Raw genomic sequence first — 27,429 nt, forward strand, 5'->3', positions numbered from 1 at the left:
CCTATTTAATGAAAATTTTATTATATCATTTCTGAGAAAAAAACATTGGATATACCGTAGTTTGTACGGTTTATCCTTATATTTCAAACTTTAAATTCAAAAGAAATGTATACACGTTTTTCTAAACGTATATAAGTTTGAATATGCTTCCATGCAAAGTTAGGGAAATATTTTATATATTAAACTGAATTAAAAGCAAAATATTTGAATTGAGCTATATATATCAAAAAATTTAGAAAACTTTGGGATATTTAAAAGGAAAGTTTATAATTGACTCCGAAAAGATTTTATGCATGTTTAAAAAAGAAAATTGAGCTTCTAATATGCAAATTCGAAGCTTAGATTTTTATATCCCATAAGAGAGAGAGAGTTATAGTGACGAAAATTAAGAACCGTTCCGGTTAAATTGAAGTTTTAACTTCTTAAATAGTTCCATTTATTCAAGACATCGTCCAGCTAAAACTGACCCTACACTGAGACGCGTTAATGGTATTTGAAATAAAGTCAACCTGTTTACTTAAGTCGTCAACTGTTGTTAAAATTGATGCAACTCTCCTAAATGAATGTCCGAAATGGACATCGGTTAAGCCTAACGTCTCCTGGGTAATATACTGAAGCCCAACAAAAATGAGTCCCTATTGACGCTTTGAAAACATAAAAAAACCCAAAAGAACACGTTTGTAACTTTGCTTTTGAAGACAAAAGACGAAATAGGGTTTTATCGTTGGGGAAAAAATCCCCTTGATTAATGTGCCCCTAGATACCACCTATAACCCCTCCTCTTTTTCATCTCCCAAGAAGTCCATAAAATAACTCGAGGAAAACGAAAAAGATTCAGGCTGAAAAGTCGACCCGAGCCTTTTTTCATTTTTTTTTTCAACCAACGGATGGCCAAACTCCTCCAACGGTCTGGAAAACAAAGCCCCTCAAATTTCGGTCCAAGAAAAATGTATACATATGCAACGAACTGGGCGTGAAAAAATGACAAATGGACGCGAAGATTCTGGCGCCTGGAAACATCGGTGGTATAAAAAATGAATCCAGATAGAGAAAGGGGTAAGCTGCTATACTTATAGCTACCTAGCGTCAAAAAGAAATCAGTGAATTTCGTTGCGAAAAAATGCCTTTGCAAAATCAAATATTTAAGCATTGCGTCATGGTTACCAAAATATTTTTAATAATATTGAGCCCCTGCATGATGTTGATGTTTTTCTACAAAAACGCTGTGTAGTTATCGGTCTAAATCTCTCAGGTGTGTCATCTAGTACAAGCTGCTGGTAATATTTGTGTACTAGACATAGATTTTTACACGATTGAAGCGCCACCACCATAGTCTCCGTCGATTCCATTTAAACCCAAGCTAGCTATAACATCCTCTTTTAGTTGGTGGCGCACGAGAGTCAGGGCTAGAAGAGACTTTAAGGATTGCCCGGTACAGTTTCGCTCCTATTCAGTTTGCTCGCGAAATCCAGAGGAATCGCGCGTCTCACTTTCTAACACCACATACACTCGTCCCATCCCCGGAGAGAGAGATAAAGAGAGAGAACAGTTTTTATCTCTGCTTCAAAACGGGGCTTACCTGCAGTGGCCCGCTCAAATTAAACAACCATAAAATATTCCATGGACTTTCCTTACGGTATTTAGTTAAGAAATTTCCATCAACAGGATATATGGATGCGGAATATAAATCCAGGTATGTTTTTGAAATAAATTATATAATTTTAAATTGCGTTAAAAGCTATTCAAAGTTGATATGAAAAAGTTGGACTAAATACAACGAAACTAATTCTTAAATACACGTAATTTAATTTTGAAAATTAGTTCTAAAATATGTGTTATAATAAACCCCAATATTCTACTTAATTTCCTTGTGATTTTAACACATTCTCGTGAGTGTTTTACGCACATAACACTAGTTAATCAAAATCCACACCAAACCAGAAATGAGAAATTAATGATCCCTTATTATGTAATGTTTTTCCCCCTTTTTCTTCCTTCATTAACCTTTCTTTTTATCTCATGCATTCAAACGTGTTCGCCTTTCTCTTAGGAATAGTGTAAAAGTCTAACGTAATTACGTACTAATACCTCACTACCCCTAATTCCCTTCAATACACCTCATTTCTCGAATGAACAATGAACATTACATAAGAAAAAAAACAAGTTTGCCACCGTACCAAGCCCCCTATCCAATTTTTGCGCGCCTTTCTTTTGCTCAAGATTGTACGTATATAACTAATCAATACTACAATGGAGGATGGAGGATTTATATATGTATATAGGACTGGAAATAAGTGAAAGCGTTTCGCTCCCTTATTAATTTCCAAAACCGACAAAAAATGAAGCAAAAACTCCCCTTCTATATACGAAAACGGCGTGGAATCTTTTTCTTTTTCGTTCGAGCTAACAAAAGATTGTGGCATAACTCTAGAAAAGAACAAGGCGAGGTCCAGGTTCTAGAGTTGTGCTTGCGAAAAAGATGATAGGGCTCTACCTTATTCCTCCAAAAGTTCTGGAGATTAATTTAGTTTCCATTCTTTACAAATACATCATATACCTAATGATTATTTTTTTTCCTCTACTACTAAAATTTCTATTATTACATACGAGTTGACCTATTTTTCTTTTTGAAATATTCGAGCACGAAAGTGCATGCATACCCTTCTTTTAATAAATTAACGATTTAAAAAAGATCGAAATGGATAATTGAAAAAAAGGTACAAGCAATTTAATTTGGGTTGTTAATCTTCCAAAAAAAATTATAAGAATAATAAGAATCACAAAATCCTGTAATTTAAAAATAAATTTAGTACTGTACCTCATTAAAATGCGTGAATTTATATAATTTTCCCATGAATATTGACTAATACACGTGTGTTCTTTGCTCTATACATTTGTTTTGAACACGTTTTCGTTATATTTGACCTTCAAAACCCTACGAACGTTATATGCGACGTGAAAACATGATTAAAAAATAACAAATATTAATTTCTTTTTTCCGAATCAATTACATTTTTGGAACTCAAAAGAAATGCAATATCTGGTATTATTTCTTTTGTTCTTCTAGAGTTTCGCTTTAAAAATTAAATTCGGAGGAAAGTGACTACAAAAAACGTAACATAATACGAACTAGAGCTGTATGCACTGTTTTACTTTCCAATTAGTTTCAAATTACGTAGGTACGAGGGAGGAGTTGAAAACCAAAATAGAAAAGGCTGAAACTCTAATAATTCTTTTTTTCTTGTTTCTTTTCTGAAGTATAAAACAAACCCAGCTATCTATTTATATTCTGACAAGGGTTGCACGCTACAACTGGGTTGCTATTTAATCCTTATATCTACAATAGTATGAGAAGCTTCTCCGTTCTTGTGGTTTCAACTTTTAAGTCCTTTGAGCTTACAAGGAAAGGGTTGTAGGATAGATAAGATATAGGCTTTTCCGGGCCTATGGATAAGCGTTTATGTAATCCGACTCTGGTCGAATCGAACGGTCTCGCTTTAGGTTATATAAACAACACACTATACTTTCCCACCTTCCTGAACATTTCCATTGGCACCTGTCTTTTTAATCAGTACGAAACTCCTTGTATCAACATCGAGTAAAAAAGAAACCAGAAAGCTTTGAGTAATCCTTTGTCGATAATACAATACAATTAGAAAAGGTTAAAGTTGAAACTATACCTATGTATTAAAAACATTCTCACTCGTTCAGAAATAATAATTTGAGAAAAAAATTCACCTATACTTATTTTACGATGCGTTATGGTTATACACATCCAGGAAAGCAGCTGGAATATTGTTTACTAGCCTTGGATTGAAGATTTTTACGATAGTTTTCATAGCGAATGCGTATATAACCCAAAAAAAACCCTAAATAATAGTTAACATCCGTTTACGTGCGTATGTTTTTCGAGATTTCATGTATATTAAATATTATTTCATATTATTTCCATAACCACCAGTATATAATGCGTCAAAAATAGGTGAACACGCATTTCGTTACGTGCCGTTTCGTGATGTCATATATGAGATATTAATCGTGATAATTGTGACGTTACAGACTTCATACCGTTTTCCAGAATCCACTACTACTATTATCAATCCTTTACCATGGAGCAATATTTATGGAGATACACCTGCAATGTAATGCACTTTTAAGCAAAAATTATTCTCACTCCCATATTATTACTCCGTGGAAAACGGAAAGACGTATTAAGTATACAGACAGATATCATTATGACTTATCCATATTACATCTTAGTATCTCTGAAGTAGCTCAGCTCTGTGCAAATACAATTAAAAAAGTCATTGGCAACCATTCATGTCTGGCCTATATCTTCTTTGTTAATATTTATACACGCTATACCGTTAACAAAGGTCAAGAAAGGGTTAATAATATTATGCGGTAGACAGGACAAACCAGGCGACCTTTACTATATTGATATTCGTTTTGGACTAACCGAGACGACACAAATGTGACAAGTAACAACGAATAAAACCTATACAAAAAAAGATCGTTATTACCTGCCTGCGTTGACAACTCGAAGTTAGTGGAATACAAATATAAAAGAGAGTAGATTTTCAAATTAAATTCACAATTTCAATCTAAATAAACACGCAAAAACCTGACGAAGAATAATTTTAAAATGGTAAAGACTGTATGTAGTCTGTACAAACGTAGAAAACGTTATTAACCTTATTTCGTGGAAAGGTTGACCCAAGCAAAAATAAATAAAATGAAATCATTGAGTGTAGGAGAGAAAAATAACAATCAACCAAACGTTGTTGCGGGTAACCTCAGGGAAAAAAATGTACATGTGTACAGTGGAAAAAAAAAACGGTCGAGCGAAACCCCATAAAAAGTATATTTAAGCTAGCCAAGAACATCTCATCAAAGTATAATGGGGATACGAATAAAAAAAAAGAGGAAAGACCATGTACTAGCCACCTTCTCTCTTCACTTCCACTATGTGCAAAAAAACGTATCGATTCAGCGCTCTAGGCGAAAAATGTGTAATAACGCGTATAAAAGTAAAGCCATAGGGGAATATAGGCGGTTGAGGGAGTATGGGACCCCTTGCACGATTAAAAAATAAAAAACTTGAGAGAAAATAATCTACGGAAATGAATCAGGTTGAAAAGTCAGTGAGTGTAAAGCTAGATGCAGCCTCTCATCTCTCTTAGACTACGTTCTATCATTTTACATTGAAACTAGACGTAGGTACGTAAAGAAACTAAAGACAGGTGCGGTGGGGGAATGTTGAAATTTAGTTTTTGAGGAGTACAGATAAGTACACCGTATGTTTTACGAAACAGAAAAAGATACAGTATTTTCTTTCAATTTATACAAGTCTGCAAATTCTTCCATCATTTTTTAAATATAAATTTTTCAGACTTGGAGGATTGATACCATTTACAACAGGAGGTCAGGCTATTTGGGTCATAAAGTGCAGTACCAAGTAGCCTCCCCTCCAGCTGTAAATGGTATTGATCCTCCTAGTCTGGTAACTATGTTTAGTCACCCTTGGAGAGTTTTAGGAATGCTTACACATAGGTGTTATGAAACCAGAGAAAATAGTGCTGGGAATAGAAGAGAGTGTCGGTAGTTGTAACACTTCCATTACTAGTTATGATGTCGCAAATGTGACAGCAAATGTTGAATAAACTTAGCAGTTATTATCTGGAATCTCGGAGATTACAAGTTTCTTCTCAAGTATATAATTACATTTTATGTTGATTTCGCAAAGTGTTTCCCTAATAAGAACTTCAGATCCTTAATTCTCTTTGGTATGATTGTGAAGTTCTTGGTAACTCGCGTAATTTCACATTACTAGTCTGGGGTAAGACTGCACTCAACTGTCTTAAGAGAAGAAGGTAATCACCTAAAAGACGACTTTTACTGGGCAGGAGAAAAAAACCTCTAGAATTTTATCTGACAATAGGGTGCGCTAACCCATGCAACGGCAGCTGTTGCCTGCCCTCAACCTGCCTGCTCTTTGGTCATCTTCGCCGCCAGAATTCTCTTTTCGTCTTTCCCTTAGCTTGGCGTGAACAAAAAAGAAATAGCCAGTCAGGAGTCTGAAGTCAGGGATGTAGTAATGGGGTGATATTGGGTGCGGGAAAAAAACTGTCCCGGAGACGCAATAATTTCCAGCTGCGCCTTGAGTTATCCCGCGCCTAAACACACTATGCAGACGTTGCTATAGACCATAAGGGCGCCACCACTAGCGTATATTTCCCGCCTATATTGCTTCGATTTCATATTAGGCTGCTTCCATAATTTTACTTGAAGGTTGCGCTGACCTACAAAATGGTCTGATACAATACAGCTATACTGTCTCAAGCACCTATCAAGATAACGCCATTATAAAGAGGTCAAACTAATACGGAAAAAATTATAATAAGTTTCTAAAAAGAAAAAACATGTCGCTCTAAGCGCATCCTATAAAAATAACGATGTTAGGCCTAACTCGTGGGAGGTTGTTTACTCCATTTCCCGCATAATTACTCCTTTAAGCTATACGCTACCAGAGAACCCTTCAGGAAAGGCTTAGCGCCAAGTAAATATAATAGGGGCAAGCGTTTCTCGATTACTTGCCCTAATAGCGCTGCTATTCTTAGTTGTTAAAGCGTATGAATAGATACAAAAGACTGTGGATATACCCTCTGTTAAGCCTTGGAGTTAGGGTTAGGTAAAAGAAAGATATTTACAGCCTGCGAGTGTTGGCGGAGCTGAAGATGTAGTTACGGATGTCGGATACAACACTTTCGCGACGACAAGATCTCCGTCCGACCCCTCAGATTCTAGGGAACAATAGAAAAGAAACCCAGTCACCCCTAGAGTCCAGTCTTTCAGATAATGCGCCTTTTAATATATTTCTGAAGAATACAGCTAGTTTTCTACCCATTGTAAACTACGCGTGAAATGGACACCAAACCCAAGGAATCGGTGACACAGGATAAAATGTTCTTGTAGCGTGTTTACAGACAGGGAGCCTGGGAGGTATCCAATTTCGCAAGAGGACAAAATATCTTCTTTATCTTTTAGGACGCTTTGGTGGTTTTCAATAAAGATGGAACGGAATTTAAACGAAAGAACATAAAAAGGGTTAAGTGTTAAAGTATAACCTGTAGAATATTCAATTCCTTTGAGAAATGACAAGCATTTGTCATTTTCAAGATGCCCTCAATCGCAACGTCACGTAGTTTAAGGGGCCTTCAATTGAAACGATTTTTACCCCAAAAAAATACCCGGGGATAAAGAATTCGCGATTGAGTCTTGAGAGATCATTATAAAACGAAATAAAATTGGAAAAAACGTTGACCTAAAGCCAGAATAACGATGTACTCAAGACTGTCTCCAAAAAACTGAGGTATTAAAAAAGACAGTTTTGAGTTCTGACCTAGATTTTAAAAAATAAAAAATATTTTCGTAGTTTATGCAAAAGAATTTTCATTGGAACAAAGGGGAAAGCTGAACTATAGGGGAAATAACCACCACGTATTTCTTATGAGCGCCTGTAGAAATGTTTCACCCGCATTACACTGGTGTCCAGGGTAAAGGCTAAGAATAGGCGTAAATTAATTATATTTAAGAATTTATGATTTTGAGGGAAAACTGTAGAATAAAGAAATCTTCCGTTTGTTTAAACAGCTGTCAAATTTCATCCACAAATATGAGACTTCCATACTTAAGAGAAAGACGGAGTAGAATTATTTCGATTCGTACAAGACAAACACCTCAAATTCTTGGGCCCTGAGGAATTCGGGCTGACTAATTGTTTCCTCAATTCTACCCCATTGAGGCCTGGCAGGAATTCTTTGACATGATAGCAGCCAATAAAGAGAGAGAAGAAAAAAAATGCTAGGAAGGAATTTTTGAAGTAATGGATCCTTTAAACGAGTGGAGAAAGAGAGATTAAAAACCTTTCCTTTGTTATTAGTAACAAAGGAAAGGTTTAGCCTTAACCATAGATTCTTCGAAGCAAGAAATTAGCTCTTCAAACGTCTCCCATCTTAATTCCTTCTCTCAGGCAATAAATTTATTTAAAAAGCGTAGTTAGTAAGAAAGAAAAAAAATTGGTTACTGGCTAATCGCGACAAGCCGTTAGAACAGACTTATAATGAATCGAAATGAAATTAAGTTTCGCCCTTTTTCTGCTCTGCTTCCAGGCTATACAGGAAAGGTAGCATAACGTCTCCTTGTAAAATTAATCCAGTTCTTCCGCCCATTTTAAGAGTCCCTGTAAGGGGATACCCCCCAAGATTTCCTATTACTAGACCCCGTTTTGCAAAGAACGAAAAGAGAGACTAAAGAAAGAAAATGTTGGACTATTTCGGCCCTATCCTGAAATTGGGGAAAGTCTAAAAGCAGATTTTTTTTTAACTTTAAACATCAAGAAAAAGTTAGGGGAAGTGAAAAGAAAGAAGCGTATTAAACTGAAATAGCGCGAAATTCCTCCGTTGAATACCACTAAAATTTAGGTTGAAAACTTCTATGAAATATACTTTTGGGTAAAGGTTTATATGGGAGTAGAATTGGCTTTTTCCTCTTAACTCTCGTCTCTTCTCATATAGACTTCTTTCGCTGTCTTTTTTCTCTTTAAATCGATTAAGTTCGCGGTACGGACTAACTCCTCCCACTGAAAATACTTCTCTAATAATGTACTGAAGCGTAAAGTGGAAGATCTCATCGATTCCGCAATAAAAATTGGGTGAACAACGAGAAAGTTATGTTTTCCCCAAAAGGAGAAAAAAAGGGGGAGTTCGAAACCATTAAATGAAAGAAGACAAGGTGACGATTATCGTTTCGATTAATGGGAAGAAAAGTTCGTTATTTTCGCTATTAGATCGACCGGTGTTCAATTGGGCCCAATTTTTTCCAATAAGCTATAAATTTTCCGTGATCTCACTTTAAAAGCGTGGCGGAAACACACTGAGAAACCGTGAAAATCAATAGCTATCAAACTTGTGGATCAAAACTCTCAAGAGCTTCCCATTCCCTTCTCGCAAATACATTCCTTTTTACGTAATTATCCGGTAAATTAAGTTAGGAAATAAGGAAAATCTTCCTGAAAGCTATGGAATTAAGGAAAGACGTTTCCTTGACACCCATGCACCATCAGTTTCCTTTCATTCGCCAGCGCAAAGAAACAGCAAAAATATTAACGATTTCACCGAAATTGAGACTGGATGCTAGAGAAAGTGGTATGGCAGTTATCACGTTGGCTAGAGTGATATTAAGAGAAGAGACGAGAGAACTCCGGGGAAACGAGAACACGTATCAATAATAGAGCATCGATAAAAGGCCACAGGCTGCGTGGACTTGGCGTATCCATGGTGGTATCTCGTTATTAAAAAGAGAACTACCCAAAAATGGCCCCTAGCTGCATGGTTATAGCCAAGGCTAATGAAATAAACAGAAACCCCACGAGAATCGGAATAGAAAAAAAGCAAACGCGTTGAAACAGAATGTTTTAAAAATAGAAACACGCTCGATTAACATCACGAGTGAAACATAAGAAACAGTTTCGAATCTGTTCAGCTGGAAACCGTAAACAACAGTTATGTAGCTAAGCCTAGCTCCGAGTTTATGTACTATAATTGCAGAGTCTGGGAAATTACGCCCTAAATAAAAATAATTAAGATGTCATTTCATAATAATTTATCTATTTTGTATGGCATAATACCACAAGAATAATTACACATCTCCGGACATTCAATTCGGAACATATATATATCTTTTACGTTTGATAACAATTTCATTAGACGCTGCTAGCTCTTCATACAAAGAGTAGGATAGGAATTTCCAATATACGTAATTAATCACGTTTCGAGTGTTTATATGCGATGGAGACGGAGATGCAAATGTACTTCGAGACGAAATGCTTCGGAAATTCTAGATAAATCAGCGTGGCGCGGATCTCTGTTATTACAAAGGGAAGTCAAGTCCCGCCTTCCTACACTTATATATAGGAAAACATCGAAAACAAGGGTATTACATATTGTATTGAAAAGGGATATGAAATTCCGAGAAGGAATTACTTAAGCCTCGGCCCAGTTTGGTCAAATAACCGAATGAGAGAAGTCAATCTGATAGACAGACCCAATACCCAAGGCCTAAGGCGAAGGGTGTAAGTTGTTTAAGAAATAATATATTAAAAATGGCGGAAAACTACACGGTCGCTAATTTTAATTGATGCTTTTCATACTTCAATTCTGATTGGTCCGGACCAATAAGTCAAACGTTTGTCATTTTAGTAATGGGGATTATGTGCAATTTGCTGGTGGGGATTAAGGAATTTAAATGCAAATTTTGACAAAGGATTTACGCGCGGATTTGAGTCCCAACAAGCAAGGTCTTAAAGGGCCCTTTAAAATAGCTTACGAATTTTCCTATGGAAAATTTAACTCCTTCAGTCCTGATGCTGCATGCTTTAAAGGGCTGTAACATAGTAACGGTGTTCTGATTCTTTGACAATACCCTCTAATAACTCAATTCCAGCGTTCAATGGATTACAAACCTGAAGGAATGGCCCTAAGGTATGACGCAGTTCCAGGAACTGACCCAAACTGAATCCCTTAAGTGAGACGGTACTTTAAAAGCTTCCCAACCCGCGAGAGAGAGAGAGAGAAAAGACGATAATTGCTAGCGCGTTCCAAGAAATTCTTCTTATACGGAATCCATCTCGGAGAAGAAGGTTATACTCAGCTTCCTTATGGACGATGCTGCATGGAGAAACAGTATTAGACTTGTCAAAGTGTCACCCCAAAGCGCTCTTCATACCTTTTAAATATATCAGTCCTATCTCTTCTAGATCTTGTTTGTTCAGCAGTTTCGTTGAAGAGGGCCTTAGATGGTGAACAGTAATATTGAGTATATGGGTTAGAAGAGAAATTGGAAATTCGAGACGCTGTTAGGGAGTGCTACGCTGAAATATCCCAAATAACTGAGATCGTTTATTACAGAGTATCTGGGCCGGTAATTTTGATAAGGAGAGCTAAGGATTTGCGCAGAGGGTTTTGTTTATGGGATCCTGAGAATTGATTAGGTCTATAACGCCAAGATTTATAGAGGTTGAGTGTGTATATATATATATGAACGCGAATTTTCAATATTGTAAGGGGATTATTTTATATCTAGCTGATATTAATCAACAAAATAATCAAAAGAAAGGTGCGGATCCCATGCAGCTTGGATCACGATTTGAAAAGTAAAGATTGTGTAATGTATAGTTAAATAACGAAAGACAGACAAGACAATCAAAGAAAAAGAGAACGTAAATAAAAATGATTATAGAAAATTTAAATCATATTTTTCTCCTAAACATAGTAAAGAGTTTTTAAATAATAAATTATTTTGTTTGGATTTTGTTTTCAACTGAACATATATACCCTACGCATTGTGATAACGTAATTTTTTCTTGTAAAACTTGTCTATATAGATATAGGCTAGGCAAGGCTTAAGGGTGGATCTCCTTTCGTGACATACGCCACCTAAACGCGGTCCGAGTTTTAGATTAGTTTTTGGGGGTATAAATATCCTCCCGCACAAGGCTCTATTTCATTTCCGTCCGAAGAAAGAAGAAGGGATATTGAGCTTTTTACGGAGGATTGAATCCGAATCGACGGACTAGTTCGTTCTTTTGTCCAATCCCAAGTTCAGAACCACCACAACTATTATATACCCTGTATAGATAGTTTTCATTAAAGGGGCTAGAGAAAATTCCTTCCCCTGTATCTCTCAGCTTAAAACTTCAGTGCAGTGTTGTCGGGCCCCGATTCAAGTAGGTGGTCAAGTACTGATTCAAACTGTACTAGCCTTGTAACACTGGGGGATCGAAAAAAAATTCCTTTAGTGGAAACAATGTATAGGCAAAATGGTTCGGTTTTTGAGGCATTCTGTGTTTTGGGAGATTTTTCCGTTTTTGGAGATTGTCATAGATTTTGTTGTACAAACTCTTGGTAATACACGATTTTCCCCTTGTATCCCAAGGGAAACAATAAATTTAAAGTTGCTTACTACACTTTACTCACTGTCTTACTCTCCATTATTTCTATTTGCTTTTGGAAATACAATAATTGAGAGAAAAAAATCCAAGCTTATCTATGACGAAACCCGCTTTTGGGAGAGTCTTAAATTTCCGATCTTTTTTGTTTAACTTTTAACTTTGATTTTATCCTCTGAATTGACCGACTGAAAAATCAATCCTAAGGGTGTCCGATTTATTACTTATTTTAATTTAAACTTATTTCTCTAAGTTCCGAGGTTTGCTTTAATAATCAAACTAAACGCAATTTTTGGTTTTGAGAATCTCCAATTTTATTTTATTATTTAAAAAGGCCTCTTATTTTTTGCGACCTTCCCGAACCGTTTTAAAAGAGATCTACCCTTCCTTGGTCTATTTTACTCTTTTTTTTGCGCGAAAACTTTCTTTCTTTGTGAAGAGGGAGTGGGTACTCTTACATTTCCCCGTACGTCACGGAAAATTCTAGATTTCCAGTGAGATACTAACTCCCCGCTTCTATGTAGACCAACAAAAAAAAAGGAAAAAGGAAGGGGGGTTTACATTTTTTTTTCATAGGTAATTTAAGGTGGGGATTTTACTTTTTTTCAAACAACAAAAAAAAATATTTAAAGTACAAAATAAAAAAATTAACAAGGTTTTTGACAATAAATTTACAAAATTTCAATTAAGTTTTCACACTCCCGCGTTGGAATACGAAAGTATTACAAAAAAAATGTTTAAATGGTCATGCTACAGACAACAATTACAATAACACAAAAATCTTTTCTTTTTATACATCATTGTCAGTTACTTCTAAAGCGTACAAAAGTTGAACGGGCCGTCTAATTTTACTACCGTTACCTAATTTAACTATGCAGGCCCGAACATTTCCATCCCTACCTTCAATAATTTCTGTAACCAAGCCCAGTTTCCACATGTGTTTAGGGGTAATGTCCTCATGCACTATCATTACATCCCCTACTTTTATTTTAGCACAGGTTTTTGCCAGCTTGATATGGTGTGCCGTTCTGAGTTCTAACAAATATTCTAATCTCCATCTTTTGAATAACCGCTCCATTAGATTTATTCTATAACGTAGACGTTTCACGAATTCATTTTTATTTTTTGGAGTGGTCAAGAATTTTGGATTTAGGGGCGGGAGACATGTTACGCGTTTGCCGATTAACAGGTGCGCGGGGGTCAAGGGCTCTGGTTCGTTTCCGTTGTTTAGCGTATACGTGATGGGACGCGAGTTTATTACTCCCTCGCATTCCGTTAGAATTGTCTCTAATTCCGCGTAAGTTAGAAGAGCTTTTCCGAGAATTTTTCGCAAAATCACTTTGGTAGATTTTATTAAACGTTCGTAGTGTCCGCCCCACCAGGGCGCGTGTTCCACTATGAATCTCCATTCAATATTCTTGTGGCAAAAAAATTGCCTCACTTCATCGCTTTGAATGTTTTCAAATAATTTTTTCAAATCATCTTTTGCCGATTTAAAACTTTTTCCATTGTCCGAGTAGACCGAGGTTGGAATACCTCGCCGAGATATCATGCGTCGAAAAGCCATTAAAAACTCGTAGGTGCTTTGGGTGGGCACAAGTTCTAAATGGACGGCCCGCGTTACGCAACACGTGAAGAGGCAAACGTAACTTTTTTCTACGTCCTTTCCGACTTTGACCATCAGAGGTCCTCCGAAGTCCACGCCAATCACGGTAAACGGTGGTGATTCCGTGATTCGGTTTCCGGGTAATAACCCCATAGGGGCGTCCAATGGCTTTGCGTGGTATTTTTTGCATTTGAAACAATGTCTTACGACATTACGGGCCAGCTGTCTTCCCGCAATCACCCAATACCGCTCCCTAGCTTGAGTGACGGTTGCTTGAATCCCCTCGTGGGCGACTTCTTCATGACTACGAATCATCAACAATCTAGCTAAATTTTGGTTCCGGTTAATTATGATCGGATGTTTCGTAGCGTAGCTAAATGAGCTTTCCTCTAGTCGTCCGCCGAGGCAAAGAAGTCCTTGATCGTTTAGTTTAGGGTCAAGCGTGGCTATTTTTGAAGTTTTAGAAATCGCTTTGTTTTCTTTTAAGGCTGTAATTTCCAATCCGTAGTCTTGCTTTTGAATGTCTTGAATGAATTTAATTTCGACCCTTGTTAATTCTTCCGACGATATGGGTCCCGTAATTTTTCTTTCTTGTTTTAAATTCGAAATGAATCGATAGACATAGGCTGCGATCCGAAAGCTTTTGTTGATAGAGTTGTGTCGATTAAGATCCACTATACTTTGAATACCGAGCGGTTTGTTTACTTCAATAACCATGACTAATTTTCTTCTTTCCTTTTCTATCTCTTCGAGATTATGTTCCTCAGTTTCCCCTTCTTTATTGTTAGGCCATTTTGTTTGCTCTTCTTTTAGCCATGGAGGGCCTTCCCACCACTCCTGTTTTTCCATCAACTCCTTCGCAGTAGCTCCGCGTGAAGGAATATCGGCCGGATTTTGACTTCCGGGGCACCATGACCAATTTCGAGGCTCCACGAGTTTTTGTATTTCCATGGTTCTATTTTGAACAAATGGTCTCCATGTTTTTGAGGGACTTCTTAGCCAGCTTAAGGCAATCGTTGAATCGGTCCAACATTTCAGCTCGAAATTTTCCCCTTTGTAGGTGGTTTTTACATTGTTTACCAGCCTTGCTCCGAGGAGACAAGCCATAAGTTCCAGTTTGGGAACTGTTATTTCTTTCAGTGGGGCTACCCTCGTTTTTGAAGTAACGAAGGACGTTGTGACTATTTTATTTTTCGTGACGCAACGCAAATAAACCACTGCCGCATAGGCCCTTTGACTGGCGTCAGTAAAGCAGTGTAATTCCATTTTTTCGATTTTGTTTTCGATATTAGAAAAATAGCATCGAGCTATTGTTAAATTTCTGAGCTCTTCCAATTCTTCGAGCCATTTTCCAAAAAGGGGCGTTACATCTTCGGGGAGCTTCTCGTCCCACGCTAATTTTTTCTCCCAAAGAATTTGGAACAATACTTTGGCGCGTATTACGAAGGGGGATAGGATGCCCACGGGGTCGAAAATCTGCGCGACCATACTTAACAAAGACCGTTTTGTAATCGCTATGGTCTTTGGCGCCGAGCATAGTTTTGATAAGTCAACCGATAAAATGTCCGTGGTTGGGTTCCAGATCAACCCGAGTATTTTTTCTTCTTCCGGTTCAATTTTGCCGTCATATTTGATTACATTTTCTTGTAGTTCCGCTTCTTTCATCCAAATTTTTCTCAATTCCAAGGAATTTGTCTGCCATTTTCGCAGATTCATTTTTCCATCTTTAAGGATTTTCGTGGCTTTGATGGCCAATTCGTGAGCCGTTTCGACGTCAGTTCCGCCGCTGACTAGATCGTCTATGTAGAGACCTTCGTTCAACGCTTCGAATATTTCCGGTAGGTCTTCTTGGTACTTTCCCAGGTGGGTTTTAATAGTGGCTGCCAGCAGGAAAGGGCTGGCGGTCACTCCAAAGGGGACGCGAGCCATCCTTAGGATCTGGTAATCATTTTCGATGATTGTCCCGCTTCCGTTTTCTTTTGTCCAGAGAAATCTCACAGAGTCTCTTTCTTTAGTTTGCAACGCCACCTGGAGAAATGCTTTTTCGATATCAGCTCTGACTGCTACTTTGTGCCAGCGAAATTTTAATAATAATTGTAGCAAATCAGGATTCAGATTTGGTCCGGACGTCATGCAGTCGTTAAGAGATAGGGCGCCTTGTACTTTTGATGACGCATCCAGGACTACCCTTAATTTCGTAGTAGTTCTGTCTTTTTTCGTGACGGGCTGGTGAGGGACGTAATAAGTTCCGATTGGGGCGGAGACTTCCTCTTCCACCTTTTCTGTGATCCCTTGGTTTAATTGATCTTCAATCACAGCTTTGTATTCGTTGTAAAGTTCTGGGTCTTTCTGAAATTTCCGGACGAGACCGTCCATCCTCTTTGTGGCTATGCTTAAATTATCCGCTAGCTCTGTTTTCTTCCGATTCCAAGGAAAGGTCACGCTGTAGCGACCTTCTTCTATTTTTATTTCGTCTTGAAATTTGACAAATGTTTCACTTTCCGTGGGTTCATTTGCTTCTTCGTTAATTCCCATGCCTTCGAGAGTCCAGAAAGATTCCAGAGTTCGGGCGATAGTTTTTTCGTCTATCCCGATCTTTAACACGTTGACCGCGTAGCTTCCAACCGTGAAACTTGTCAATTTTGCCGGTCCTTGAACCGCCCATCCTAGGGTGGTTTCCACCGCTACGAGTGCCTTCGAGATTCGTTCCGCGCGTCCAGTGGCGAATTCCCAATAACAATCACCTCCGATGAGAAAGTCTATGTTTGTACCCGAGCTTGAATTATCGGCTAGTTGAAGCCCTTTTTTCTTCATATGGCGTTTAATTTTTTCGCAATCTGAGCTGGGATCCGTTTCACAGATAAATGGAACCTCCACGGCTGTGATTTCAATTATTTCGCTTGGGATTTCCGTGTTTTCAAGACTGATTCTAACTAATCTTCTTTCGATTGTAGAAGGAGTTTCATTTCCGAAGTTACTTATGGTTACAGGACATTTTCCGACTACAGGCAGGTTTAACCTTTTTGATAAGTCTTCCTGAACGAAGCTGGCTTGGCTTCCCGAATCTAACAAACAGCGTACTATTTCTCCTCTGCCGTTGGCTGGATGTTTCGCTAAGGCGCGCGCCGTTTGGAGTAACACCGTTTTTCCAACTCCACACGTGACCGAATTCGCGCGTATTTCTAAATTTTCTTCCGAGGGTTCTAATTTTTGGACCGTCACGACCGTGGTTGCCGAATTTTTAGATATTTTAGGTTTATTTACCTCATTTTTTGCACAGACCGCAGCGTTATGATTATTTTGACAGATTTTACAAGAATTAAAGCGCGACGTGCATTTTCTAGCTGAGTGACCGTATTGGAGACATACGTAACACCTGTTACTCTCCAAAACCATTTTCTTTTTTTCTTCGAGCGTAAAGTTAGTGCAGTTAGTGGTAGTGTGACCTTCTTCTCTACAGAATATGCAAAAAAAGGTTCTATGTCCGATTTGAGTAGCGAATACACTGGCCGAGTGTTGTCTAGGTTTGTGACTTTCAAATTTATTTGAAGGCCTTGGTTTAAATTTGTCTTGCGACCCGAATTCCGATTTTGATGGTCCTTGACCATGCATTTGCCCTAATAATTCACAGGTTTCTCTACTTTCCACCTGGATTCTTAGAAATTCAACTACAGCATTTACATCCATAGCTGGTTTTGACCCCAGAGATTTAGTATACTCTAACCTTATTTCCTTTGGCATACACCCTATCACTTTTGGACACAAAAAAGATCCGTTTACGGCGGTATCGTGACCCAAAGATCTTAAACTACGGATATTCATTTCGCACGCGTCATATAGTTTTCTTAAACCTACTAAATCACTAGCGCTTTTAACTGATTCAAGGTTCAAAAGGTTTTGCATGTGAACATTAACAATTAAATCTTCTCTACCAAACTTATTATGTAATATCCTAATCGCCTCTTTATAATTTTCATCAGAGGGCTTCATACCTCCTAAAGCCCTGAGGGCGGGTCCTTCTAAGTACGATTTTAAGTACGTGAATTTTTGTACCTTTGATAAGTTGGTTTTTGAATCCACTGTCGATTCGAATTGGCTCCAGAAGCCAGTGAATTCAGCAGCGTCGCCATTGTATTTCGCTAGAATCAAGGGAGGTAGTTTTGCCTCTTGCGAAGCCTGGTGTATGCTCGCCGCCAGTTGGCTCAATGATGCCGCTTCGCTTGCCGTTGATTGTCCGCTTGACCCTCCGCTCGAGACGCCCGCTTCTCGTAGTTTCCGTTTAGCCTTGGTTCTAATCTGCGCGATGTCCTGCTTATATTTTTCCACAGAAAGGCAATCTTTCTCCAGTTCCGGATCGTTGGGGTCCATTACGTCCAGAATTCTCATATCCAAATTTTCTAAGCTGCTCTCTTTTAGAGCCAAAAGTTCCAGTTGATCCTCCACATCATCCACTTTTATTTCCGCCGCTTTTAGTAATTTATCCAATGCGCTAATTGTTGTTGTAGTATTTGTACGAACCGGAGTTCTTAAAGCTTTTAACTTTTTTAGTTCAGCTGCCCGAGTTGGTTCATCCATTTTTCTTTTTTGTTAAAACCGTTTCCGATAACTTTTTTTTTTTTTAAGTTGATTTTCAACGTTCCGATTTTGTTTAATTTTCTTACCGAAAGTTTAAGTTATTAATCCGTTTGTACTTATTAATCCGCTTGTTTGCACGTTCGTTTCTTCTATTTATCGCTGATCCCGGTCGTTTACGGCACCATGACGAAACCCGCTTTTGGGAGAGTCTTAAATTTCCGATCTTTTTTGTTTAACTTTTAACTTTGATTTTATCCTCTGAATTGACCGACTGAAAAATCAATCCTAAGGGTGTCCGATTTATTACTTATTTTAATTTAAACTTATTTCTCTAAGTTCCGAGGTTTGCTTTAATAATCAAACTAAACGCAATTTTTGGTTTTGAGAATCTCCAATTTTATTTTATTATTTAAAAAGGCCTCTTATTTTTTGCGACCTTCCCGAACCGTTTTAAAAGAGATCTACCCTTCCTTGGTCTATTTTACTCTTTTTTTTGCGCGAAAACTTTCTTTCTTTGTGAAGAGGGAGTGGGTACTCTTACATTTCCCCGTACGTCACGGAAAATTCTAGATTTCCAGTGAGATACTAACTCCCCGCTTCTATGTAGACCAACAAAAAAAAAGGAAAAAGGAAGGGGGGTTTACATTTTTTTTTCATAGGTAATTTAAGGTGGGGATTTTACTTTTTTTCAAACAACAAAAAAAAATATTTAAAGTACAAAATAAAAAAATTAACAAGGTTTTTGACAATAAATTTACAAAATTTCAATTAAGTTTTCACAATCTAAAAATGAAAAAATAAATCGCAGCCACAAAAACTATAAATACACCTTACTAAACAGAAACCGCAATAAATGAAAGTAGGTAACCCTTATTGTTCTTAAGTATATCATTTCACGAGAGAATAGCGTGTTTGAAACTCATAAAACCTCGATATAGGCAGAGGTAATACCTTTAAATTCCTATTATAACTTTTATTTAATAGTAGTATGATCGCTGTATCTCTTATCTACTAAATGATAAAAGAATAAGAAAAAATAAAACAGATCCAGTGTCTATAAACGTGGACGTGGTATAACAAGAAATCTCTATAACAGGAGTGAATAAAATATAGTGTAAACAAACAAAGAAGGAGAAAAAAACCCATCATGTTATATAAATACATACAGAAAAAGAGACGGAGTCCAATGAAAAACAGATATTCTCGTAAAGTAATAATATAAAAAAAAATCTCTATGTGTCCTTTGGATCGAGATGAAAAGAGGATGTTTCCAAACATACAAGAATAGATAGGAGAAAAAAATGAGGAGGAGTGTTAGTGAAATTGCTTCCTCGCGTGCAATATTAAAGCGTGGGATATGTAATGTACTTTGTTCATTACAACATACAGCCTTGTAAATAATACTTTAATAAAAACAAAGTTCTACATTTATTTATGAAATATTATTTTTTGTTTTTCATTAAATAGTAGTATGGGTACCTTTCAATGCATTCCTGTAGTGTTAATATATAAATAACTCGATACAAAGGACTTATTTAGTATGCTGTGTAAACAAAAATAATAATGCAGGGTGTGTGATTGAATTTCAGAAACATAAACATATATACATTTATGAAAATAAAGGACTTCGTTTTAAAGAAAACAACGCCTCTATATCCTTATTGTGAAATAAAAGCTCAACTTCTGGATATAAATACAATTTGAAATTCATAAAAATATGTATCAAAACTATAGGCAACACCAAGCCCTGATTTTCAATAGATAAACAGAGTGGTTTGGCTATTTGAGGCCGCTAAAGTTTAAGGTTTTCCTTCCCAGGGAGAGGAAAAACGACCTGATTGACCTCAAATAGCTAACCCAACCGTATACATATGAAAAGAAATACATTTCCATGAAAAAAATATCTAACCTATAGTATAACTTCTGTCCTATAATATATATTTTTTATTATTCCCAAATTCAAAGGAATAAAGCAAAATAAAACAACCTTGCTTTGCTCCCAATATACATACATAGATATAAAAAATAACATCCTGGTATAAATCAATATCAAAAATTTGAAAAGTATGTAAAATACTGAGATATCTTGAAAAAGAAAGAGATTCTATTTGAACAGTCAGTTTTTATCTCCCTCCATCCAGTATAGGGGAGGAACTATAGCAAATTTCAACCTGATTTTTGCGATGTAGAGTTCTAGAAATTCTTGGGAAGGATACCTAAAGTTTCGCTAGGCCTTGGCCTCTCGGAGTCATCCTTATTAGAGGAAAAGAATAGAAGTAAAAATGCATTGTAGGTTTAGGAAAGCTAGGAAAGACAGGAAACAGGGCGCAAAGCTGCAGGTAGCTGGAGGCGCCGAGGGAAAAAAGGATGGATGATGATGAAGAGAGAAAAGAGAAAAAAGAGGGGAAGTGGGGGAAGAAGGAAGTAGAATCAGAAATAAGGAAAGAAGAACTTACTAGCGGAAGTAAACCTTAAACCATGAATCCATCCCACGAGTATTTTATATTTTCTCATGAATTTTAACTGCAATTGCGTTGTACGCTTAATACTATTCAATATTCATGGTATAAAATAAACACGGAGTTATTTTGCTAGGGTAAAAACGTTGCATTGATTTTTAAGAAAGTGGAAAATGTGCGCAGGGTCATATCTCGTTTATGACGCATGAGATGCAATTTGTATTCTTTCTAAAATACGCCCCCAACTATTCGCGTACCTGCATGAACTTTCGGGTGGCGGGGGCGGAAATAAGCCCCTAATTAAGGAATAAAATAACGATGTTAGAAACTTTTGCAAATTTTGGATTCGTTAAAACAGGGAAATTTCTTCTTGCTTCCTGAAAAGTATTTTAATCTTTGCAAAATTACTAAGAAAACCTTGTTACCATCCAAATTCCTCTTCCTTTTTTTCGAGATCTTAATAAGATCATTACACGACTTGAATTCGTATATAATGCCATTAAAATTTAAATTTACTTAAGCGGATTATTAAATATAGAGGATGAAAGAGAGTTATTATTTTTTATTTCTTCTGATTTAAGTATAACCCACACAAGATCATTTTGAATCAATTTCATATAGTCGAGTCTAAGAAGAAGAACCCTTATTTAAATTCATATTCGAACAAAAATTATAAGAAAATAAAGTTTGCCTATAAACAGACTAACAAGGCGGATTATAATAGCAAATATTCTATAAGAAACAGAATAGAGAACTTTCTTTGAATAATACATTACTGCACCCCTTGAATACAGAAAACCCTTTTTAAATATTTGTGAAAATATCCGGTTGTCTTCGTCCTCATTTGATTTCCTTTCCTTTTCCTGGACATTAAAAGCTCGGGTTGACTGGAAAGAGGGAGGTTATAGAATCTATCCCTTTAATGGATCCTTCATAATGATGTCGCAACCCTCATTTAAATCAACTAAAGGGGAAGAAGCTAGCGTCGACGCAATCACGTAAGGGACACAAACCGAGGTTTTATTCCTCGTCTAAGCCTTATCGTCGAGCCTTAACCGCGCATTTAGGTCCCGCCTAAAAATATTCTCTTTTCATTTTAAGCGCGAAACGTGACTCCAAACTCGTCCGACTAATTCTGTTTCCTCTATAGCTAAAAGATTAAACAGAATTTCTTCTAAGCCTAAAATTGTCCGAGTAAATAGGAAGAAATCACGTACGATCCTTCTCCATTTATATATTTGCACAATTAATTAAAGCCACGCTAGCTAGAACACTTAAGGGAGTTCCCATTTTAAAACATTAGAGAGCTTAAGAAAAACGTATGTTTAGCACTCTAAATTCCTAATAAAGTTGTGATAAATGTCAAATCGCATTTTTTTAATGAAGATCAAACGGAATTAAATAATTTTAACCTATTCCTCTAAGCTTATTATTGGGTTGTGTTATAATATTTACAGAATCTTAAATATAGGAAGAACTAACGGTTTGAATTTATTAATAGAGTTTTCCATTTGCTCCTCTACCTCTAAAACAGACCCCTCTATAGCCACTGAATTTATATATTTCATTTGCCTACCAGGCTCAACTGCGAGCACGTTTTGTACATTACGAAGGCCGAGACAGAGAAAATCTGTAGCTGTCAAATAGGAAACCCTAATGTTTATATCTCGTGATTAGATTTTGTGGATGAAGTAAAAACAAAATAAACTTTAATATTATAATGATGTTTTCCGTCGGTACTAAAACGATACTACCTAATCGAATTTTGCATACCAGAAACCCGAATTATACAAACGAAGCGAAAGGGTCATAAATCATTCGGAAACTATATTAGGAATAAAGAGAATAGGAATTGAATAATACCAAATAGGAGTTTCAGAATCGGAAGTGAGGGGTTTCTGGGGATGATATTAAAATCCGCGATATCTGAGAAACAGTGGGAGGGGGAAGTCTATGAGATGAGAGAATGTACCGCGGTCCAATTAATCAAAATATTCGAACACCCTGGAGCGAAGGGGATTGCATGGCAATGCGGAACAGAACGATTCGGTTCTCAATGGGAATTTGAGGCGCACACGCGTTACGTCTAACTTACATAGTTCATCTAAGCCTTTATATGTCGTTAACATATGCCAATCTTAGAGTAAAATCTGCACATATCATCTTGAATGATTTGATTATTATAAAACCATATATTTTAAGAAATAGATATAAAGTATAGATATATTATGAAACAGGGGGTAGAATTAGAAATAAGCACGACCCTATTATTTCAAGAATTATCATATAAAATGAAAATGAGTAAATAATACAAAATTAACAATAATTCAAATTTGAACCTCAGTCTAGTAGCTAGCTACACATTTTATAATACCAATTTCTTCCCAAAGACTTTATTCCTTTAAATGTTATTCGGATCTCTACCACGCTGTATTACTCAACTAATTCTTTGACATGGAAAGTGAACTTAATAATATAAAAACGATGCAAACTCCGTACGAAACACGCACGTACCGCAAAAGTTATCTTTTGATACAAACCAAGATAAAAAAAACAACCTCGACAGTGTCATAAAAATATTTCCCTTTCATTTCGTCTCTCCTCACTTTCCAGCTCACAAAAAAATATACGAACATCATTAAAAGCGGCTTATCAAAACGCCATACTCCTTTTTTTCCCAGGTTAGAAAATTACCGTGTATTTTATAAGAGGGTGTGATAAGGCTTGATATTCTAAAACCCCCATCAAGTCTGAAGGGAGGACTAGTTCAAAGGTACGTCGTGTTCTACTTCGGTGTCGTTTAAAAACCAGGGGATTTATTTATAAAGTCGAAACGAGGTCGATTTACCCTAGAAAACCCGGAATTTCTCTCTTTTGTTTACTCCTCTATATGGTACCCTCGCGGTCCTTCTAAACCTCGACATCCCTGGAGTTTTGATAAAGCCATTCTCTCGCACGAACTCTATAAAAAGATCGCTCTTACAGTTTTTCAAGAACTACTTTAGTTCCAGTATAAAATACCATTAGATAAAAATTCGCCCCAGGTTCGGTTTTGAAGACAATTTATATCGGTTCGAAATATAGTACTCTTGGTTTAAATCCCCTAGAAAAGTCGATCCTTTTAAGCTCGGGCTCTATTCCTCCATGCCGCATTAAACAGGGCCAACCAAACTTACTAAAGACCGAAGTATGTTCTGAAGAAGTAGTCAAACGTTCTACCTAATCACGGCAACGGTATTGCGTAATTTTATGGTCCTAAAGACTGATAGCTTCATAGGGTTTCGGGGTTAATTCACTTCTGCAAAATAAGGGATAAAATAATGGGTTACCGACGCGTGTAAGAATAAAACTCCTTGATATTAAAAAGTGTTCCGAAAATTTTTGAATTTTTCTTTCTAGACTCGGATCCAGAAGTTTAACGAGATAAAGCGTTCGCAGGAGCTTTGAAAGGTTGTCAACCCCTTCTTTCATAAAGAACTTAAGAACGGAGGATTTAGAGATTGGTGGCTCACAGATTTCGGGATAAACTATAAAGAATGATCCAGGAGACAGACTCGCAGTGATAAAAAAGGAGAACAAAAAAAAAACACAGCCTAACATGGGTGAAGAACACAGAATCCGATTGGTGACCTTAGGAGGAGCCGAAGTAGGCAAGAGTTCCATTATCAAAAGATTTCTCTTCAATACTTATTGCGACAAGCACCGACCAACGGTTGAAGATTTGTATTGTCGCGAATACGACCTCGGAACCATGACCCTAAAAGTGGACATACTGGACACGGCGGGTGATTTCCAATTTCCAGCGATGAGGAGGTTGTCCATCGCCAACGCTCACGCCTTTCTGCTAGTCTATAGCGTCGATTGCGAGGCTTCCTTTCAATCGGTCAAGAATTGCTTCGAAGAGATACGAGAGCAGAAGCCGGACTTTCAGGTAATTGAATAACCTAGCTTGTTAAAAGGTTTTCCACGATTGTCGAGTACTCGAGTTGCAATTTTCGTTTTTTCTTTTCTAAGGAAATCCCTATGATGGTGGTCGGGAATAAATGCGACGTACCGTTGGACAAACGACAAGTGAATAAGGAAGACGTGGCGGAATGGGTCTTTTGCGATTTGCCACGTCTACGAGCCAAAGTCTCGGAATGTTCGGCGAAAGATAACGTCAACATCAAGGATATTTTCCGCAATTTTTTGCACCTGGCCAAAATTCCTTTACCGACGGAACCGTCGGGTTTGAGGAGGAGGTCCAGCGCTCACGTTTCCTCCAAGACCTCTTCGGCGCAACACTTGAGTCCCCAACGCGAACTGCACCCACCATCCCAGGAAGCCGAAAACGGGGGAGGAACGGCGTCCGCCGTACCCGCTCATAAATTCAAGCCAAGGTCCAGGAGTTTGATTCGAAGGACCAGCAAGAAAACTGCCAAGCTGAAAGAAGCTCCGGCCGGTAGCGGTGCCGGTTCAGACGAGTGTTGCATTTCGTGAAAAAATTACAAATTACACCGAGTAAATTTATCAAAACCACCCAAAAAAAAAATAATTCAGCCAAATTAAAACAAAACAAAAAATTAATTAAAATTAACGACGTACAAATCGTTTCAAAAGCTTCACTCGCGTATTTTCTTTTGATATTTAAAACTATTTAAAACATTATTTAAAAGCACAATTGCGAACAAAATAAAATACTATTTAGCTAAATAATACGCTAAAAACTCATCGCCTGTTTTTCGTATCCAAAATTCGGGATATGGTAAAAAATAAATTAAAATGAAAGTGCCAGGTAAAAAAAAGCTTCAAAAAAAATATATATAATTATAATTTAAAACATTAACCGAATCGAGCTTATAACGAAGTTAAAATATTTATAAAACGTGATGAAAAATTCAATGAAGTATACGTGAAGTGTGCGAGTTTTGTGTTACGATAACTTTTTTAAGTTCCATTATTAGGGACCAAATTTATGGAGCGCCATTTAAATAAGACTGTAATTAATTTAAAATCATTTCGATTATTTTTAATTTATCGTGTTCCACTCGAGTATATATTAATTAAAAATATACGTGGAATAATTTATAGACATTAAGTATATATATATATTAACTGTAAAATATCGTCCAAAATATTTCTAATTTCGTCCCAAGCAGTGAATTTTTTTGATAGAAAAAATTAAGATTTAAGATATCGTTGGGAAAATCGATTCTTTTCATCGATATAAAAGGTGTAAGGCCTATTTGTAAATACTATATTGGGTTTTAGACTAAAGGGCCTTCCAAAAGTTAAACGTAGATTTTAGTAGAATAAACAAATAAAAAATTTAGTTTATAACGTACGCAGTGCCACGCGGTTTAAGCTGGTTATGAGGTCCAGTTTATGTTATATTTAATAAATATAAAAACAATTAGTGCATGAATATATTTGTTGTAATAGAAACACGCGAGAGCAACGTGAAGGTCAAAAGATACGTGAACGATAGAGTTCGAACCAATCCCTGTGTTATAATAACTGATATTTAACGTAGTTAACCGTGATATGGGGAACAAATTACATTAAAACCTTTTTGGAAAAATATTTAAACAAATTAATAAATTAAATAAAGGGAAAGTGAAATTAATATTGATTAGAACTACAACTCTATCTATAAATAATAGAGGGTGGTGAAGTACAGTTTTAAATATCAGTTTCATATTCACTTTAAAAACACTTAAACAACGATAACAGATAGAGAGGTATACGGAACTAACACAAACAAATTTAAATTAAAAATAAAAATAAATAAAAAAAATTCCCTTTCGAATATTAAATTAACAGTTTTGAAAATCACTAACCTAACTTCCCTAACCAAAATCCTAACTATATTAAACTATCCGATTTACATAGACGGCCATTAGCTTGAAAAAAATTAAATAACAAATTTCTAACTAATTCATATCTCTGGCTACCAAAAAAAATATATTTGCCAAAAAAAATAAAGAAAACAGAAAAAATATTGCCTTAAAATATTAAATCTTAGTTTTCTATAGTTAAATTTTATTGAAATTTCATATCGATTGGGACAATATAAGAAAAAATAACTAAGCCTTTGAAATAACCCCAGTTAAAAAATAATAAAATGAATATCTATTTCACAATTTAAGAAAAAAAAATTATTCCTCATCGGAGAATGGTTATTCTTGATAATAAAAATTGATTAAAAAAATTTATCACGAGAAAAAGAAACTCTACGAAATTTTAATTAAGCGTGAATATTACGCCAAAAAAACTTAGGCCTTGGCTTCAAAAAAAAAATAAATTAATAGGCCTAAAATGGAATAATACGTGTAGATTAGTTAAGGTAAGATTGTTTTACGTTTACCGAGTTCCTTCAGGACAGTGTAGGGGCTCGTCCTGGATTACCTCGAATGAAACTTATTCGCAAAAACGAAAAGTGAACAACGTTAATCTACGGTTAAAAACATAAACATCGCAAAAACCAAAAAAAAAAAAAATATCGAAGACCCAGGACCAAGAGACTTAACATATCAAAGTGAGCGTTCAACCAAAACAAAAATAAATAAATATAATATAATAAGAGAATGCGGAACTAACATAAAAAAATATATCTACACCTTCCCGGACCACCACCACCACCATCTCTAGCGTTCCAAAATATTAACTAATTAACTAAACCTACCAATTAACAATCCCAAGAGAGTGAGAGAGAGAGAGAAAGTTTTCCATAAATATATCAAGTTCTTGAACAGAATGGGTGTCGGTATATACATGTATGTATATTTCGTGATATCATTAAA

At 36.5% G+C, this 27,429-nt stretch overlaps 2 protein-coding genes across 2 annotated transcripts; one reads left to right on the forward strand and one right to left on the reverse strand.

Annotated features, from left to right (window-relative positions):
* The first annotated feature begins 1,157 nt into the window (after positions 1-1,157).
* LOC149661822 (GTP-binding protein Di-Ras2) lies at positions 1,158-27,429 on the forward strand. The gene is made up of 3 exons (XM_089843326.1): positions 1,158-1,693; positions 24,047-24,578; positions 24,662-27,429. Exons 2-3 carry the CDS (start codon positions 24,246-24,248, stop codon positions 25,124-25,126), a joined length of 798 nt encoding a protein of 265 aa, XP_089699452.1. The 5' UTR covers positions 1,158-1,693; positions 24,047-24,245; the 3' UTR covers positions 25,127-27,429.
* On the reverse strand, positions 12,798-18,188 carry LOC149661823 (uncharacterized). Its single transcript, XM_089843819.1, has one exon. The coding sequence runs from the start codon at positions 18,186-18,188 to the stop codon at positions 12,798-12,800; it is 5,391 nt and encodes a 1,796-aa protein (XP_089699945.1).

This window comes from Phalangium opilio, unplaced genomic scaffold, assembly GCF_054372755.1.
Source record: "Phalangium opilio isolate 3A_F unplaced genomic scaffold, DU_Popi_V2 ptg000070l_1, whole genome shotgun sequence".
In the NCBI taxonomy this organism is placed as follows: Eukaryota; Metazoa; Arthropoda; class Arachnida; order Opiliones; family Phalangiidae; genus Phalangium; species Phalangium opilio.

Excerpts from the sequence above, each read along its gene's own strand:
- LOC149661823 (XM_089843819.1), bottom strand. The coding sequence starts at position 18,188 with ATGGATGAACCAACTCGGGCAGCTGAACTAAAAAAGTTAAAAGCTTTA.
- LOC149661822 (XM_089843326.1), top strand. The coding sequence starts at position 24,246 with ATGGGTGAAGAACACAGAATCCGATTGGTGACCTTAGGAGGAGCCGAA. Across the intron at positions 24,579-24,661 it reads AGCAGAAGCCGGACTTTCAG|GAAATCCCTATGATGGTGGT; the intron begins GTAATTGAATAA and ends TTCTTTTCTAAG.